Source organism: Phaethon lepturus, unplaced genomic scaffold (genome assembly GCF_000687285.1).
Source record: "Phaethon lepturus isolate BGI_N335 unplaced genomic scaffold, ASM68728v1 scaffold18971, whole genome shotgun sequence".
NCBI lineage: Eukaryota > Metazoa > Chordata > Aves > Phaethontiformes > Phaethontidae > Phaethon > Phaethon lepturus.
In genome coordinates, this window is record NW_010520015.1 from 1 (window position 1) to 17,992 (window position 17,992).

The 17,992-nt window shown below is 41.7% G+C and overlaps 1 protein-coding gene across 1 annotated transcript; it reads left to right on the forward strand.

Annotated features, from left to right (window-relative positions):
- Nucleotides 1–8,974: 8,974 nt before the first annotated feature.
- On the forward strand, nucleotides 8,975–9,689 carry ST8SIA1 (ST8 alpha-N-acetyl-neuraminide alpha-2,8-sialyltransferase 1; the record flags this gene model as incomplete). Its single annotated transcript, XM_010297255.1, has 1 exon — nucleotides 8,975–9,689. A coding segment is annotated over one exon (498 nt), but the record flags the coding sequence as incomplete, so codon positions are not given.
- Nucleotides 9,690–17,992: the final 8,303 nt, after the last annotated feature.

Here is a 17,992-nt window from a genome sequence, read left to right on the forward strand (position 1 = left end):
GAAGCCACCCTGCAGCCCCCCGCTACCAAAAGCTTTTGCTCCACTTTCCTCAGTCAGTGCATCAAGGCCTGTAAAGTTCTCAGTGATGTACACTGCTTTTCAAAAGTATTACTTTAGTCCTAGCAAATAGCGTTTATTTCCTGCTACCTTAAAAGAAAAAAGTTTGTCTTTCACTTCTTTTACACGGTATCTCCCTTGAATGCGGTTAATGAGGGCAATAAAAGGTGAAGGAACTCTAGCACTTTCATAGGTATCAAAACAGTTGAAGAGATTAGCAAAAGCTCCAGCATGTTTCAGCTACCTGTGCTTTGAGGTTTTGTTTTTTTTTTTTTTTACCCGGAGTGTTCTAGCTATAGCAATTTAAATTGAGTACAGGCTGTACTAACTGTTGAAGAGAAACCTTGGCAGTTTAATCTTGTTGAAAATAAGTATAAGTTTAGCATTAATCATCATATATCTTGGAAACTATATCTGGATGATCCACTCAAAATAGTGGACTCTTGAAGGGTACCATGCTGGAAGCACAGTGCTAGGAGCTTCTATCATGCCTTAAGAAAAGGCAGAAGGAAGTTGACGTCACTAAATGGTAAAGAAAATGGAGATTAATGGAAACAGAGAAACATCCTACCAAAAGCTGAAGTTGTTTCCAAAGGAAACAGAATTTACTATAAGTTCTGACTGATTAAATATGTTATTGGTGTGGCAGGCAGAAAAAATTCCCAAAAAGAACTGACTAGAGGACTGAAAACCTAATGCTATGTCCTCCTTGAGCAACAGCACAAGCCAAAAAAAGAGCAAAAACCACCCACCCTCCCCACCTTCCATAATGTGTGTATGGTCAATTGCTGATCATATAAAGGTATAAAAGAAGTCAGAGAAGACACAGAGAGGCAGTGTGAATTATTTGCATCTGTGTTCACTGTGGAAGAAACTGAGGACATTCCCTCTGCCCATGGGGAGACTCAGCAGGCTGAAACTGGGGTAGTTATTCATGAATTTATGGTTCAGATGCAGGATGGATGTGAACGTATTGGCAGGACTGGACTCACCCATGAGCGCTGAAGTGGTGTGTACTTCCTCACTTGAGGGAACTTGTTTGTTTCTCTCTTTTTCCATCTTTTTAGCCTCGTGTTTGGCTTTGCTAATCTAACTGCTCCAGAACAGTTTATCACTGCTTCTGCTTCTACTCAGGTGGCTGCTAATTCATTGTTTAATTGCAATGCTCTTTGTCCTAGGGATGCCAAAACAGGTGAGGTTGCCCAGAGGGAGCAGCTAATAGAGAAAATACAGAGATCTTCTTTTGCATATTTCAGAGTTGTGTGAATTGATTTTACCCCATTTAAAATATTGTAGATTCACCACATATTCCTATGGGCTCTGAAAAGCTGTTTTTATTATCAAGCTTTTAGTTGACAATGTTGTTTAATAGGGATCTGCGCTCCAGCTGCAGGCCATGTGGCATGAGATCACCAGTGACACATGTACTACAGTTTAAAAAAGGTGCTCATATACTTAAAAAAAGAGCCTGTCCTAGTTACAGTTGTTGCCATAACGCCTGTCAGAGCATCTACTGTTTTAAATAATTTCTCTTCAGTCTACGCATTTTGTAGTACAGAACATCTTTAAAAGAAAGCACATTCAATTCAAACATTGCTGTTTTCTCTTCTATCCAATTCTCTTTGGAAAGAGCTCTAAGAGGTTGAAGAGAGGATATAGTTGAATGTTGCCTTCAATGACATTTGCAAATTATTAATATGCGAAGGATGTCATCATGTTAAAGAGACAACTCAAAAGACTTCGCAAAAGCGTTCTCAGCTATGAATAGGTATTTCATGGCTGTAATTACGTCGTATGTTTTGTGTTTGGGTTACAAAGCATATAGGGCCCTCATGAACAGACAGGAAAGCATAATGTTATTAGCTTTGGGTTTGCTGCAGTGCTGTTGCAGGCAGTGTTGTGCAGGGACCTGTGTCTGGACAGTATTTGGGTAAAAGACCTAGATGTGCAGGAGATACTGCACTGTTCTGTTCCTGTTTGGTTGCTCTCCCAAAGACACAGACTGTCTTAGGGAACCCATGTTAATCAGAAATAAATCTCCTGAAGACTGTATCTGGGCTTTGTTGCAGTTCTTTTTCCCTTTTAAACCTGAGAAAATGTGTGCTCTGGTTACATTTCTTCTCACAGGCTCACTCTGGCATACGGTGCAGTGAAATTCAATGCCAAAGGTATCAGGCTTAGTTCTGTAACTTTTTTTCCTAGCTGATTTCATTGGTTCTCTATTTTCTTATCCTCCAGACTTAGCTGTAAGAGCTGTGAAGTATTCAGAAGATTTAGAAATACTAGGCAGCAATTTCATTTTGACAATACAAATAGTTTACAGCCATGCAGTTCTGGCTATCCTTTTATATTATTTCCACTTCTGTGTGACTTTGACTCTTTGAAGATTGTGGCTGCTAAACTAAGATGAACAGCTCATCTTTCGAAAGCTAAGACTCAAGCTGTCAGATAACAGAAAGGATTGATGTTTAGCTCCGCTGGTTTTGGAAAGAGTAGCTATTAAAAGCACATTCTAATTTGAGTTGGCAGAATAAGGATCACACACAGTCCCAAAATACCCGTGAACACTGATTTTAATGTTTCATTGCTTTGGTATATAGGATAGCTCTGTGTTCCATTGAAAAACAGAGAGTCAGCTTTCCTGTGGCACTATATATAGTATTCGCAGGGTGACAGCGTAAGAGCAGTAATGAGTGGAGGTTTAAAAAAAACCCTAATTAATACTGGATTCAGTCAGAAGGGGAGCCTGCCTCTTCATGGGGATTAGAGCCTGCCTCTTCAATGTCTAACTGGATTTTCTGAGTGCATCAAATTATTCTGAAGGTCATGTGCTAAGGACAGCGTGTCATTAAGAAACAGGCTGGTAGAGAAAGATGTAGTCTGCAGTCACTGTGGAAAAAGTGTGTTTCCTTGCTTTTAGGTCTTTGGAGCTGATGGTGGGAGTGACCAGAATCCCTGATCTGGAAAATGCCATTGAAAAGGAAAATCAGGGTAATTTGTTTGTCTTTAATCGTTGGGACCAGAGATGAGAGGAAAGCACAGGTTCTTCGAGATTGGAAGCCTCTGTCTGTAAGAAAGAGGAGGCGGTGTTGGGTCTCAGCAGGCTGCAGGCTGTGCCTAAGGGATGAGTTGAAGTGCATTTTGGGGACAGTCATACCCTGAGAGGACTGAGTGTCTCCACTGAGAGTCTGAGTGGAAGATTTGCTGTCTTTGGGTCCATAAAGGGCAATCAGGTGGGAAAAGAGGAGAGCAAAGGGAAGGGAGAAGATGGGAATAGCATCACCACATCCAAGCTACGAGCTCTTGATGGGGTGACCATGGTGCCTGTGGAGGGGCCCGTAGTGAGAACGGGGGAGACTCCCTCGTGCTGAAACTGTTTGACATGAGATCAGACAAAGCACTAGGATTTACCACAGGAGTAAAAGCCTCCTGCATTGATGGAGAATGTTTGGCATCTGTAATTTTATTGGTCTAATGACAAGCCTTTATGATCGCTCATGTTACTTGATACTTTTTCTAATCACTCTGAAGCGTGTGGCAGGCCTGAATTTTTTTGCCTGAGGCTCCGAGCATACTTCCAATGAGATCGGAGTTGGCTATGCCATTGACTTTAATGAGATTATAATTGAATCTTAAGTCAGGTACCTATCCTTAGGCTAAGTAAACAATGGCTTGTGTAGTTGGAGAAATTGGGATAAAAGAAGAAAAGGGAGTCAAAATACAGTACATTAAGTGCTCGTTTCTGTCTCCCCGTGTGGACAAGTGGAATAGTCTACCTCGTGCCTAATACATGCCAAAAGTGCCTATGTGGAGAATGAGCGCATGGAAACTAGTATGCAGTTAATTCAAACACAGTCTGTGTTTTAGTAAGAATGGCTACACAAGCCCTGAAGGGGCAGGTAATCAAGAAGTGCATGATGTGAATGAGAGCGTAGGGCATTAAGGAGGGCATCACTACTTGAAAGCATAAAAGCACTCTGAGAAACGAGTGCAGTAAAACTCTGTCACTGCAGTGGCAGTTCAGATGTGTGGGTGCAAGCTGACTTCTTGTGACCCCAGCTATAAGCATATTCAACAGCTTGGCTAATGCTGACATCAAATTATCTAAATGATTTCTGTAAGATTATCCTTTGACAGAGGGACAAATACATAAGGCTTTATATGCCTTTTGCTCTGTTCTCTTGAGCTCTATTTGTATTAATTTTAAAATAATACACTAGTTCTTTGGCATCCGAGCTATTTCCATTATTACTTAATCTTTTTTTTTTCTTATTTTTTTGGATAAGTCAGCTTGCAATTAATCCAGAATGCCGAACTTGTGACTTTGCAGATGCCACCACAGTAAATAACTGGGATATCATCACAGGCATGAGATAGGGACTCTCCGGGGAGATCAAAAAGAAACCAAGATGCGAGAAAATGCTGCCATTATTATCTGCAAGCAGGTTAGCTCAATGTCACTGCAGCAAATTCTTTGTGGTTACTGGAAGTCATCTCTCAGTACCAGGGACCAGTCCTGTCCCCAGATATCTGCTGAAGAACATCATCTGTTAAAAACAGATCAAAACCAAAAAGCAGAACACTTAGTGCTCTTAAGTTTTTGTTGGTACTGTTACGACAATGTACTGTGGCAGTTTTCTCTTGGATGCATATTCTCCCAGGAAAAGTAGAGCAGAACATGTGAGGGAACTCTACAGCATTCAGAGCCTTCAGCGCCTCTCTGGGCTGCCATCAAGCTGCTGGGACACGTTACTGCAAATTATTGAGCAACTTTCATAGTCTTAAGGTGCTGCTCAGGGCTTGGGAGATTCCAGATCCAGTTTTATCTAAATGTTGGCAACCCGCCATGCGTTTGTATGAGCTTGACTGCAGAAGGTCAGAGGAGGATCCTGAGAGCAGTTCAGCTGTTTCTTGCTCGGAGCTGAGCTGGGGAGATAATGTTGCCTGAGGTGCACTCTTGCACAAGGGGCTGGATCGTTTGATGAGTTTCTCTTGAAGTGTGGTGAGTGGGGAGGAGCTGCACAGTTTCTGGGCTGTGCCACTGAGATTACCGCATGTTCCAAGCGTGTCAGGTAGAGGCGAGCACTAACTAGGAACCAGCAGCTCCTCATTCAAAGAAGGCTGGGCAAGGATCGGCATGAGGGAAGGCGTTTGTGCCCCTCTGGATGCGGGCACTGCACCAGGCTGGTGGCATCCGTGCCAGGGCAAGCAGGAAAAAAATGCATCATCAGGCTCACGCTTGCACTACAGAGCTGGTCAGCTGCAGAGGAAAAGCCCCCCTGGTCTGGCCAGGCATGGAGTGTCCTCCTCACTGTCTGCTGGGATGGAAGCAGTACGGTACCCCCAAAGCCACTGCTGGAATGGGATTGCCTGCAGGACTCCCCATCTGGATTGGGAGTTAAAGGAGAATACACCTGATCTTCCAGTATCATTTCTAGAAACTTGCTAACACATGGCGTTTGTCCCCAGATTTCTCAGCCCCTAACCAGCCTGTGAAATGTCAGAAAGCTGGACAGGGCTCCTATTTTTACAAATGGGGAACAGAAAACTTCATTTGCTTCTAATATCTCCCCTCATGAGGAGCGCAAGGTGGGTAGGCAGCTTTTTGGCTGTGTTAGGCCATCAGACCAGCCGTCATCGGCATGTTTTATGCTTCTACATGGGCTCCTGGCCACCTGTATAATGTCCATCTGTTGAAGTGGGCGCGATGCCTACCAACACTGCGATCCAGAACATTTGAATGAGGCACGGGTTTCCTGGAAGTGATGATGTTCCTGAAGGACTGTTTGGAGCAGCGTGACAAATACTATCCCTTCTGCGTGAAGTCCCTCCCATGAACCACTCTCATGGCAGTGCTGTTCACGTCTCGTTACTTTAAGGCATTTGGGGAGATTCATCTGGAAGAAACGTGAACGCGTTGTGGCAATGACAGCAACTGAATATTCGGAGACAGTCCCTGGCCCTCTGTGACTGTATCTGAGCAATTTTAATGTGATAGTCTTAGAACTGCGCAGTGCTTTACTGTGAGTGGTAAATTTGCTGAAAAATGCAGTTTTAAGAATAACCACATCTATTTGCCGTCTGAAGTGAAATTTGTTAACTAGCTGTAAGTGGGAAAGGACATGGTGAAACTGGCTTCCAGGAGTGGCAGAGGACCTGTTTCTGCCGCCTTCTCAGCTAAGGTGCAGGGACCCCATTGCATCAAGCTGTGTGCTCAAGTTCCCCTTACTGTGAAATGAGGTTTGAACCTACATCTCCCACCTCCCAGTGGATGTCCCAAGTTATGGGGAGGGGGATAGTCCAAAAGCCTGCTACTGGTCTTATTCTACCTTTTATAAGCGATTAGAGTTATTAGAACATGGTTTAGATACTGAGGCTCAGAGCACTTAGGTGAATATTGAATTTATTAAGCTAGGGTTTTTTTGTTTTTGTTTGTTGTTGTTGTTTTTTTTTTTTTACTCTCAGTGACCGTGTCCTAATGGAAATGGAACAAGTTTGATAGGAGGGACCCAACTCCTGTACCCAATAATCTGACAGGTTGTCTTACTGCTTCTTAGGAAGAGAGGATGATAAAGCCTATTTTGGGGAACACTTAGTTAAAGTTCTGATGGTAATGGAGTGAGAGGGCCCATATGAGAAGGTATAGCCAGACAGTGAATTTCTGCCAGGGCACCTTGGTCTTGGCTGGCCTTCTATATTTCGCTGTGTCTTGGCTATTTCTACAGAAAAGAATGCCAAATGCAGTAAGTTATGAAATTATTTTTATTGCTTTGTTTTGTATATTTAGTTTGAATTTATGTCTTGCTTGGAAGACAATGGGCTTGTCGACATTAGCGAATAGCACCATACAGTAGAGCAAAACAGTAATGAAGACCCAGGCAGATTTCAGGGGGTTTGCTTCAAAACACCTTCATTCTAATCCCACTTGAAGGAAGTTTTGAAAGAAACTTGTAGCAAATCAGGAGACCAAATATTTAATGTTGAAAATACCGACAAAACCTTTCAACTTATGAGGAGTATTTCAATTTTTCTGCCAAAACAAAGACTTCAAAAAACCTGGCACATGTTCACAAGACGTTTCAATGCTGCTGAAGCTGTATTTTTTGTTGGCAATTGTTTCAGCTGAAATTTTATGTGGTGCTTCTTGGGGTCATCTGGTATCCTACTTAAACCTGTGTATCTTGCTCTGTGTGTGATTCTTGCTGTTGTTTCAGACAGGTCTATGCACAAAATTGATCTCTTCATAACACTTTAAAAAAGGTATTCTTATACCTATCTCTGCCTGCACCAGAGAAAGGAAGAAAATCCAATGCTGCTGTCTCAAGTTTTTCATTCTGACCCCTCTGCTGCGTGACTATGACATTAGTCATGACATATTTGCCTTAGCTGCAGGAAACAGAGAGGAGGCAGCAACAAGGGCAAGACGGGTACTTAAGAGCTGAGAAGAAATTAGGGATCATATGCGGGAGAGCAACCCAGCTGCATGAAGGGAGTGCGTGTGAGGCTTGTGCGGAAGTGGCTTTTAATGTAGCAAACTTGCCTGCATGCTGAAGTCTATAGATCATGTCACACGGTAAAGGCGGCGAGGACTTCCTGGTGCGCTGAACATTACATGGACTCTGGAAGGAACGCAAATTATCGAGAATAAATCATAGTGACTTTCTCATGCAAAGGTACTCTCCAATGCATTCAACACCCCAGGACAGCAAGTGTTCCTGTTACTTAGCAAGTTTGTAGTTTAGCTATTGGATTTTACCCATGGCTCTGGCTGACCTTGATATCAGTTACATCCAATGATACATATTCAGGATATTTTAATCTTTTACTGAAGTGTGATTTGTTTGGTGTCAAACCTCAGGACAGATGAAATATGAGTCCAGGTTTTGGTGTGCGTGAATGGCCTAGGATTTCCTGCCAGATGTCTTGTTTCTCTTGGCATATCCAGAGGCATATGACAAAGAAAGGTTATAGTCTTGACAGGATACTGGTTTTGGAGTAGTATGTAAGTCTAATGTCAGAGATAAAATAGACATCTATTAAACTGCCAAATAGCTATTGGCAGTTTAACAAATTGTAACCTGATGTAGTTTTTATATCAAGAGATGAGAAGATTACCTTATTAGAGAAATAATCTGTACATATACATTGCCCTCCTTATAGTTGCCAACTAGTCTCTCCTTTAACTTGCGTGCCACAAATATCAGCTGCTTTTAAACCTACTCTGTGTAAATTGGGCCATCTTAAACATCAGCTCTGAATATCGTTTGGTACCTTTTGCTAAATTTTTCTGATGCCACTTATCCTAAACAATTCATTGATTTCTGTTTTATTGTTTGTAACAAAGTATGTTCTCTCTGAGATTTCTCTCAATTCCAGAAAGAGAATAAACTACTATGGGTAGGGCAGCCTAAATCACTGTACAGGTGTAATAAAAACAATTCTTACAAGTCTTACAAGTTTTATAAGTCCAAATTTTCTATTTAAATATTTCTTGGTATTGCTTGTTCAGCATGTAACTTGGATTCTTTTTCAGTATGCCTTTAAGAAACAAAATTTCTTTTAAAGATTGCTGTGCCTGAAAAAATAAGTTGGGTGTTGGACAAAAAGAAAAATGTCACTAAAAATTACTGGTTTTCAGGAAAACTGTCAGTGTTCATTCAAGACTTTTGGAAAAGTTGAAATCAGAAATGTTTTGGTTTCTGGAGCTAGCAGGATACCAGGTAGTTTTCAGCTGTCTATTCAGGTTTATGTTTTTAGAAGAGATGCAGTGTCAGCAGTCAGAAGTTTGTCTGGGCTTTCTCTGGGCTCCAGAAAGGTGTGCAGGTAATTGTAAATATGTGTATGAAGAGCAGCTTTTAGCTGGGTTTTGAAATGAAAACATAGGAAAACCTATGTGTGACCAACTTGTTTTTCTCTGTTGTTTTACAGGTTCCAGAATCTGCTGTGGTCTCGAAAAGCATTTGTGGACAGTGTGAAGGTGTATAACCACAGCTACATCTACATGCCAGCCTTCTCGATGAAGACAGGGACGGGACCATCCCTACGTGTCTATTACACCCTAGAGGATTTCGGTGCCAAGCAGGCAGTCCTTTTCGCCAACCCTAATTTCCTGCGTGACATTGGCAAGTTCTGGAAGAGCAAAGGTATCCATGCCAAACGGCTTTCAACGGGACTTTTCCTTGTCAGTGCCGCCCTTGGTCTGTGTGAAGAAGTAACAACTTATGGCTTCTGGCCATTCTCGGTGGACCTGCAAGGGAAGTTTATTAGCCATCATTACTATGACAATGTCTTGCCCGATTCTGGATTCCACGCCATGCCAGAGGAATTTCTACAGCTCTGGTTTCTTCATAAAAGTGGTGTACTGAGAATGCAGCTAGAACCATGTGAGGACCCTTCAATCCAGTCTTCTGCCTGAGGATCGTAGGAGTCTGTTTGGGAGATCCAATACTTTTTAATTTCCATGCTTTCCAACAGAGAGTTCTGTTTTCTGTTGATTCTTTTTAAAGGGAAAATAATTGTGGATATGTATGGACCATAAAATGATACTTGAAGGCCAAATGGAATACGTCCTTAATGTATAGTGCTTTATGGAACTGGGGTGGGGAAAAGCAAATCTCTCCATCCAGTCCCTTCAGCAGCATTGTGAAAATGTCAGAAGCAGCACACCTGAACTTTCCGGGGGACATTTTTAAATGACCGATGTAAAAAGGGCATTAAGGCTCGGAGAAACACAGGGCCACCCACAAGCTTTTGCTGACAGTGCCAAATATGACTGTCTGTTCAAAAACCCATTTCATTCCAGATTGGCACCTCGTACAACTTTCCTTTTTCCTTTTTTTTGTTTTTTTTTAAACTCTGTGTGAGGATGTGTGTGTGTAGGAGAGCACATGTGTGTTGATGACTTTGTTTGTTTCTTTCCTTTTTCCTTTCCATTTTTTTCCTGCCCCCCGCAATGGAAGAAGGAAAGGCTTAAAAGCCCCAGGAGCTGAGTACCATCAACTCCTCCAAAGACGCTTGGGAGAATGAAGGGTGCTAAGAATCTGGTTACAAGAATGTCCTAGGAATGCCTGGCTGCTGAGTATGGACAGACCTACCTGTTGTAGGTTTTATCAGGATAGTTCAGGTCATTGCTAATGTTATACTGTGGGAAAGAGCTGGTTAAGGGAGGTTGGTCTGAAAATAAAACTTGTGTTACAAAACTAGTAGTGAAGTGCAGCCTGGTTTCAGTTGATCTGATGCAAGATTTCCACAGTGACTTTTGTAGCAGGGATGGTTCCTGACCTGTTTTGCTGTCCAGCCTTGGGGATTAATTCTGTATTCATGTGGACTCCAGATGTTCACAGACTATCAAGGGATTTTGAGGTGTTCAGTGAAATACAGAATGAGGGTCTCCATTTGCTTATAGCAGAAAAACTGCAGAAATGAATGTAAGTGTCATTTAAAATGAGCTAAAGCTTCGAAAGTCCTTTCTCTTTGTGTGACTAGCTCTTCTGCTTGGATTGTAACGTTAGCCTTAAAGACTTGTACTTTTCTCGCAAGATGTCTCTGGTTAAAGAAAGTATGAAAAATAAAACAGCCTTTGGGAGCGCTGAAAAGCTGTGTAGCCAGCAAGAAAAAAGGAAAAAAAAGAAAGCGGCAGGCCCTTACGTAAGGCAGCCTCTTTCCTCACAGTGGGTGAATTATGTCAGTGTGCGCATTGCACGCGTGCTGCTCCAGCCGGCGCAGCGCCTGAAGGACTGTTTTATTTTGGGTTATTACTTGGGCAGCAGATGGTCCTATCACCATGTAAATGAGAAATCTTTTTGTTTGTTTGCTTTGGTTTAGCACTGTAGGACAAGAAGAGAATACCGTCCCAGTCCATGGTGTAATTTCAGCTGCAAAATGTTATCACCGTTAACTTTAAAATCCAGACCAGTGTTCTCTTCTTATCCTTCCATCGTTAGTAGCCGAAATTCTCGTCAATGTGTTGAAACAAAAAAACCGTCATCAGGTTTCCACAACAATTTTCTGTGCTACATGTTTTATCTCCAAAGTGCTAGTATTTTGGGGGATGTGTCCTATCGTATATTGACAACGTCTCTCTTTGTAGACTACCAGCTGCAAGTTATATAATTAAAAAAAAAAAGGCAAAATCCATGGCTCTTCTTTAAATATTAATAATTCAACTATCTATGAAGGACACTGGAAAAAAAATTATGTTTTGCTTTTCAAACCTATGTTTTGTAATAAAATCTTCTTTCTAAATGTGTGTATTCCAAGCATGAGGTGGACATTGTTCCACAGTATTACAGGGCAGTGCTAAACTGTAACATGGAGATTTGGATTAAATAGCATTCTAGAGATTGTTCTGGAAAAATCTGAATGTGTTTCCATAACCCATTTTATCTTTGACCATATTTTTGTTAAAAGTACAGTCAACACACTGATGGAACTTCACTTGATAATTTATTCCCTTTCGTTATGTTTGTTTTATCTATAATGTGGGTACTCAGTGAGGAAGGATTTGAAAGTAAAATATTTTCTTTACTGCTTGTTATGGGAGAATTTTACTGGGCTGCCTTTCTTGGAGAAGAAGAGGTACCTATATGGTTTTTATTGTACGTGACAAGTTTTGCACTTTTTAGTGCTTTAGAGATTACTTTATCTGTGAGAACAACAGCTGAAATATGGTGTGCTAAAATGGCACTTCAGCACTTGGGGGTGGGAGGGAACAAGGAGAGTAGAGGGGAAATGCCTCTTCTCTGGTAATTTTTTTGTATTTTACCAATATTTGGGAATTTAGTTCTGAACCCGTCTGACAGCTCTCCAACCCTTTGGTAATCCTTTTTTCGATGTCTTGGGAAAATAGTTGGATTAGAAAAACAAGAGAAAAACATGTATTTTTGTAGGAAACCTCAGTGCAGTGTTGCATAATGTCTGGCTTGTTCATGTTCAACCAGTGCCCTGGGTATCTGGAGATGTTGTATTCCCCACCTGTGTAAGACTGCAGCAGACTGAACCTGTAGCCTGTGGACTTTCTGAGTCACTTCTGGTGTCTGCGGTCCTGATGTTTGCAAGGAGATAGCTTCCAAAAGATTAGGGGGGTAGGAGAGACCCAGACTGTGTGTGATGTGTGACTTGGTGTTGGAGAAGTTGATAATTCTGGTTCTATTCACACTTATCTATACTGAATGTAACTGCATCTTACAAAGACAATGACATTTGTTGGGGAAGTAAAAGCTCTGAGGGTAAATAGTTTTCTGTAACTTTCAGAAAACTGACAGCTTAGGAAAGAAGAGGAAAAATATGCCCCTTTCGAGAGAGCAAAGTCTTTTTTAGGTGGTTGGCTTATCAGTCCATGCAAACACACTGGCCAGCCATCAGCTCTTTGGCCCAGCGAGTAAACAGGGGTGCAGGAGGGTACTGCAAGTGTTTTGTGGCAAGAGCAGTCACAAAAAAAAATAAAAAAGGCAACCTGGAACATGAGTGGCAGCTGCCTGACAGAAATCTTAGAGTAAATATGCTCCATCCATTCTGCTGCTCAGCTCTGCTACTGCTTACCTTGTCTAAATCTAGGGGTGGGGGATCTGTGTATCGGATCATTGATATGAAATATGGCATGGCATGCAAGGGACCAAACTTGTGTCCTTCCTCAGAAGGGAGGTCACACTATGGGACAGGACCGTACTTCTGCTTAAAGACAGGCACAATCAAATCCAGGAGGCTAACTGTAAGTGTTAACCATGAGGAATCAGCATTTTGCACTCATGGCAAACTTTGGTCAGAGTGATGATATCCATCCAGCACTTACCTATTGTTTGATTCCAGTCCCTTGACTAGCAGTGCCCTTAATCAAATCTCATTTCTTGCGTTGCTATATTTTCCTTAAAGTGAATTGAAATCTTAATGTTTATATTTTAGTGAAATTCCCTACCCTGGCTCCTCTATTTCCACTGCCAGTCCCTGAATTTTTCTGATAGTGTAGCTAAAGCTGCACAAGTTTTTGCCAGGTTGAAAGCTACTGCAATTCATCTTCAATAAAAACTAGTTCAGACTGGCCAAACGATTTGTTAATGTTCCTATTAATTTTATTAATTTTATCACAGAGGTGACAAAGTTCAGAAGCGCTGGAATCACAGGAAGCATTGCCCCAGATTTCTAAGTAGAATAACTTAAATTCCTTTACAAGAGCTGCACGTGGAAGATACTCAGTACTGAAATCGCTCTAGGTAGATAAAATCCTTTTTGGTGTGTGTGTGCTTTTGAGTAAATCAAGACCAGTTTTTGAACTTGTGCCAAAACTATGTAAAACTCCTTTCTGTTGATTATGAAGCCTTTAGGGCCTCTTCTAAAACACAAGAACAAAAGAGAAGCCAGCAAACTCAAATCATTGAGAAGGGGGGCTGTGCTCATGAGAATAAAAACATTTATAATTTTGGCACAGACCTTGCTATGGTACTAAGGACTCTTATTCATGAAAGTTGTATTTTTATATTTTTGCTGAAATGAAGATATCGGGTTTGGGGTGAACCAGCTACAAAAGTCAAAGGTCCACGCTTCTGTTACAGCTTAGCTTTTGTAGAATATAAAAATACTGGCCATTTTGTCGACTCGACTACTTTCACCTTTTTGTTAGCTTCATCAAAATGGTGTCATAACAAACACTGCTGAGTTTGCACCTCTGTGGGAGCGGAAACTAGGGAAAGCATCTGCTTTTTCTAAACTGAACTGTGATGGTTGTGCAAAAACCTTCCTTTACACAACTTTGTGGAAAGCGGTTTAATATCTGGCATACTCTTGCCTGGAATTAATAAGGAGAACAGGAGCGAGGAAGCATTTGATCTAGAAGTGAGGATGGTGGAGGTGAATGCTGTCTGACCGTTTTTTTCCTGCTTTGTTTCTTTTCTTCAGCTCAATAGATTAGTAAGCATTGGAATAAGTCCAGGTTATAAAAAGGACAGGCAGTTTTTCAAGAGTTGGATGATGCTGGAAAAAAGGAAGATCAAATCAGTGGTGTAACAAATTGGAGTGTAGGAATTCTTGATAAAGATGCCTGCTTCTAAGCAACTGTAGGACATTTTCATCTGGTAATGACTGAAAAATGAACTACCTATGACCTACTGATGGTTTTCTGCAGGACAGCGGCAAAGCAAAATGCTGTGAGGAAGGGAAACTGATTAAACAGAAAGGCAAATACAATGGAACGAAGAATGATGACGAAAAACATGTCTTTCCCTTCTTTCCTGGCACTCTCCCAAAACACAAAATGGACTAACCAGCTATTATCCTGAGTCTAGGTCTCCTTCATGAAATGATATGGTGGGATTTCCATTAGCTCATACTTCCTAGGAAAGAAAATTCATCAGACCTTGTCCAGAAATACCTATTCCCCGGCTCCATGGCTCTTTCTTTGGGGCTGTGGCTGCCCTGGTGTGTTGTGATCTCTCTAATGGGACCTGCTTCTAACGTCATGTGGTTCCATCAAATCTCCCTCTGGGATCATCTGGACTTGTATTTGTGCTCCAAGAAGTCATCCGAAAGGACCTCTCTGCTCTATCCTTCCTGATGACCATCCTCCTTGGGGTTAGAAGTGTGATTTTAAAAATCAGACAAAAGGTAGCTAATGCACGTCATCATTTTGAACCATCTTTTCTTCTAAAGTGTGGATAAATCCAACAAGAGTTAGCTCCAAATCGAAAATATGGCTTCAGTTAAGTGTTGATAATTCCATTGCTGGAGAACGGAAAGAGGATGGAAGAAGGCTGCATTTTTTTCAAAGTGGTTTTTGTAAAGTAGCTTCTGTTTCCTTGAATTCCCAGATTTTGTCACTTGGAATCTCTCAGATATTTGACTTTTTGGTAGCTTTTGAACAGGACAATTAGTAAAAGACTTACTGGCCTTTTTGTTAAATATTGGCAGACTCATTTTCCTAAGTGTAACACAAATACCCAGCAGGAGGCTTAATCGATTGTCCCTAGCCGATATTTCTTTGGCAGCAGTGAGAACTTAAACAGATACTTATTCCTCCCTGATTATTCATTTTCTCAGTTTTTATTACAGCAGGTTGAGACCTAGCGTATTCAGCTTCTTCAGCTTAATGCATATACTTGAAAATGAATCTCACTCTGTCTTTTCAGCTGTAAAAAAATGAAGAAGTTGCTAACTGAAGATGGTTGCGTAGGTTCTCTCTACAATCAGGAGAGACAGGCACCTCCAGATGGCGATTCATGCTTTTTCTGAACACGGGCTGCGTTCAGAGGTCTCTGCAGGACTGTGGAACACCCCAGCTGTGTCTGTAAGGCTAAGCTGTGCAGGGCAGAGCACAACCGTAAGCTTTTCCTCCAGTGGTGTCTAGTTTGCTTTTGAGCGTACTGCTGTGCCTTTGTCGGGCACACACTGATGCTGTCCTGACTGGTGCTCGGGCATTGCACGGGGTGGGGGATGCAGCTGGGTGACTCGCTCCCCGTAGTCCGCGCGGATGATGGAGGTCCGAGGAGTTCAGCCAGCCCTGGTGTGCCGCTTGCCCTCGGGGACAGCAAGTAGTCCTCACCCGTGTGAAGGCAGCAGGGACGTTCAGGGCAGTAGCACGTGAGGATAAGGCTGTTGGCTACTGCTGGGACTTGGCAGACGCCGGAGAGGCTCCGTTTAGATCTGCCATGGGTTCGATTCAGCAGGTGCTGTTGCAGACCAGGTCCCAGATAATTACCCGTGGCAAGGTTAGCTCTCTCCTGCTTCCCACTCAGAAGTGCTGGGCTTACTGGAAATAATGGCAGCTCATCCCTTTGGAGAGCAGCCTGCTTCTTGCCCTGAAATACATTTGGTCCCTGGGAAGTCTCAGAAGGGCCTGTTAGAACTGCATCTTGAAATAATCTACGTGTACTCCCTGCTGCTATTGCGCTGGTCAGCTTTCTGTGAGTTGAATAGTTATCCCGTTTGGGTCCCTCTAAGGCAAGTGAACCTATAGCACTCGGCCCACCTGGAATTTACCGTGTTATGTGATGTCTTCACCTTCCAAGTTAAACCCTTTTTTTAGACTGGATTTAACAATTGTGAGTGAATCCAAAGTGAGTATAGGAAAGCAACACCACAAGTAATTGTTCTCGGGATTTATGAATAAGCTGGTGTTCAATAAAACACTGAAGTACCTTTTGAATAGTTCCTGTTGATTTCTAATTGTATATTCAATGAATTGTTTTGCTCAGATGGGGCCCATAGCAAAGATGAGTTGCATCATTTTCTGTTTATTGTAAGGGAGCAATTACAGATGCTTAATATATTTTAAACTAAGTTCTTACCAAGAAGTTAAGGGAATCTACATATATTGTGAGAAGCTTTGTTACTGTGTAATTACTTTGGTAGTAAAAGAAACATCTTCACTGAAAATACATGCATAAGGGAAAAGACATTTTGCTTAGAACAGTGTAATCTGGAGCACTGAGACACAGATTCGAGCCCCCGCTCGGATGTCTTCAACCAGGATCTCGGTGTGCTGTGAGAGTGCTGTAATCGCAACTTCTTTTTCTTCTCTGCATGTATTAATTTTTGTAGAAAATGCTTGAAGGCTTTATTTGTAATCCCTACGTGTGCTGAAAAGAATCACTTCTTCTTTCAAAAGTGCAGGTTTTGGTTTTGGATACCCATAGCTTTTAGTATGCGGAGCAAAATTGACGGAAGCTATGCTGGGTTTTCAGGAGCACGCTGTTCTGGAGAAGTCTGGCAGGGCTCCTGCAAACCTGCGAGTTGATTGCTGCCTCTTGAGCTGTAGAGTTTCAGTAGGTGATACAGAGTGTGCTGCATTGACGATAACAAAAGATATTTTAGCCACAGCTCTGTCTGCTTGATGCCTCCTGTATGCTGAGTGGTATTTCTTAGTTCTCCGAGGGTTCTTCAAGCGTGGACTTTGATCCTGAGGATCATATGTTGACTAAATGTTTTGAAAACTGAAATGACCATTGAAAAAACTTGAAATAAGTCCTTAAGTGTATCATTTGGTCACATTGGATTGTTTGGCCTTTTACAAAACAGACCTGTCTGTATGTGAAAGCCATTTTATCTGAGACTTGTATCTGTGAGCGAGGTCACTGGAAGGTGAATGCCTGATGCTGCATAGGGCAAGGACTTCCATAAAACACTTTCTGTGCTTTTATTGTTACCTGAGCCAATACTGGATTAGGTCAGCATTCAGTGCTCTTGAAACTCCTACCCCGTAAGTAGTTCCAAGAAGTCTCCCCGGCACAGGCAGAAACAGTAGATTTTTCTTTTCCTCAGGTGCTTCACCTTGCATTAAAAATGGAATGAAGTGTCAATCAAAACTCTTATTCACCCTTTTTAGAGGTCTCTGTAGACTACCTAAATAATATATAGGCACACAATCCTATAACTATAAACAAAATAGCTGATAGCCTGAAGTTTATAACACTGATTTGTATCTTGAAGAATTACTTTAAAATCATTTAGTGAAAAAAAAATTCACAAATTTTACATGTGAAAAAGATCCTTCTTTTTTTTTTAAATACACCAGTAACTGAACAAACTCTGTGCTAAGACATATGTGTTTCCTCTGGTTTTCAAGTTGTTCTGCACTTCTGTCTTTGTACTCAAGTCTAATTCTGCACTCAAGTCTGTACTTCTGCAAAGCTTCCAATTGTAGACTACTCTGTGTGGTGTCCTTAGATTAAAAATTAAATGTTCTGCTGCTCCAAATGTAGTAAAAAAAAGAATGAAACACCAACTCAGGACAGAGGTTCAGATCTTCTGAGGTCTGTTACTGTTTACGTACTGCCATTTAGTCGTAACGTCTGAAGAACTAGCCAAAGGTCAGGAAGGAGATGAGTACGCAAGATGACACAGTCTTTCTGGTAAAAGGATGCAAGCATGCATTTAAGTACTTTGCTGAATTGGGACCTAAAGTTATTAACAGATGTTAGGTCTTCATTCTTTTGTTCTATTTCCCTTG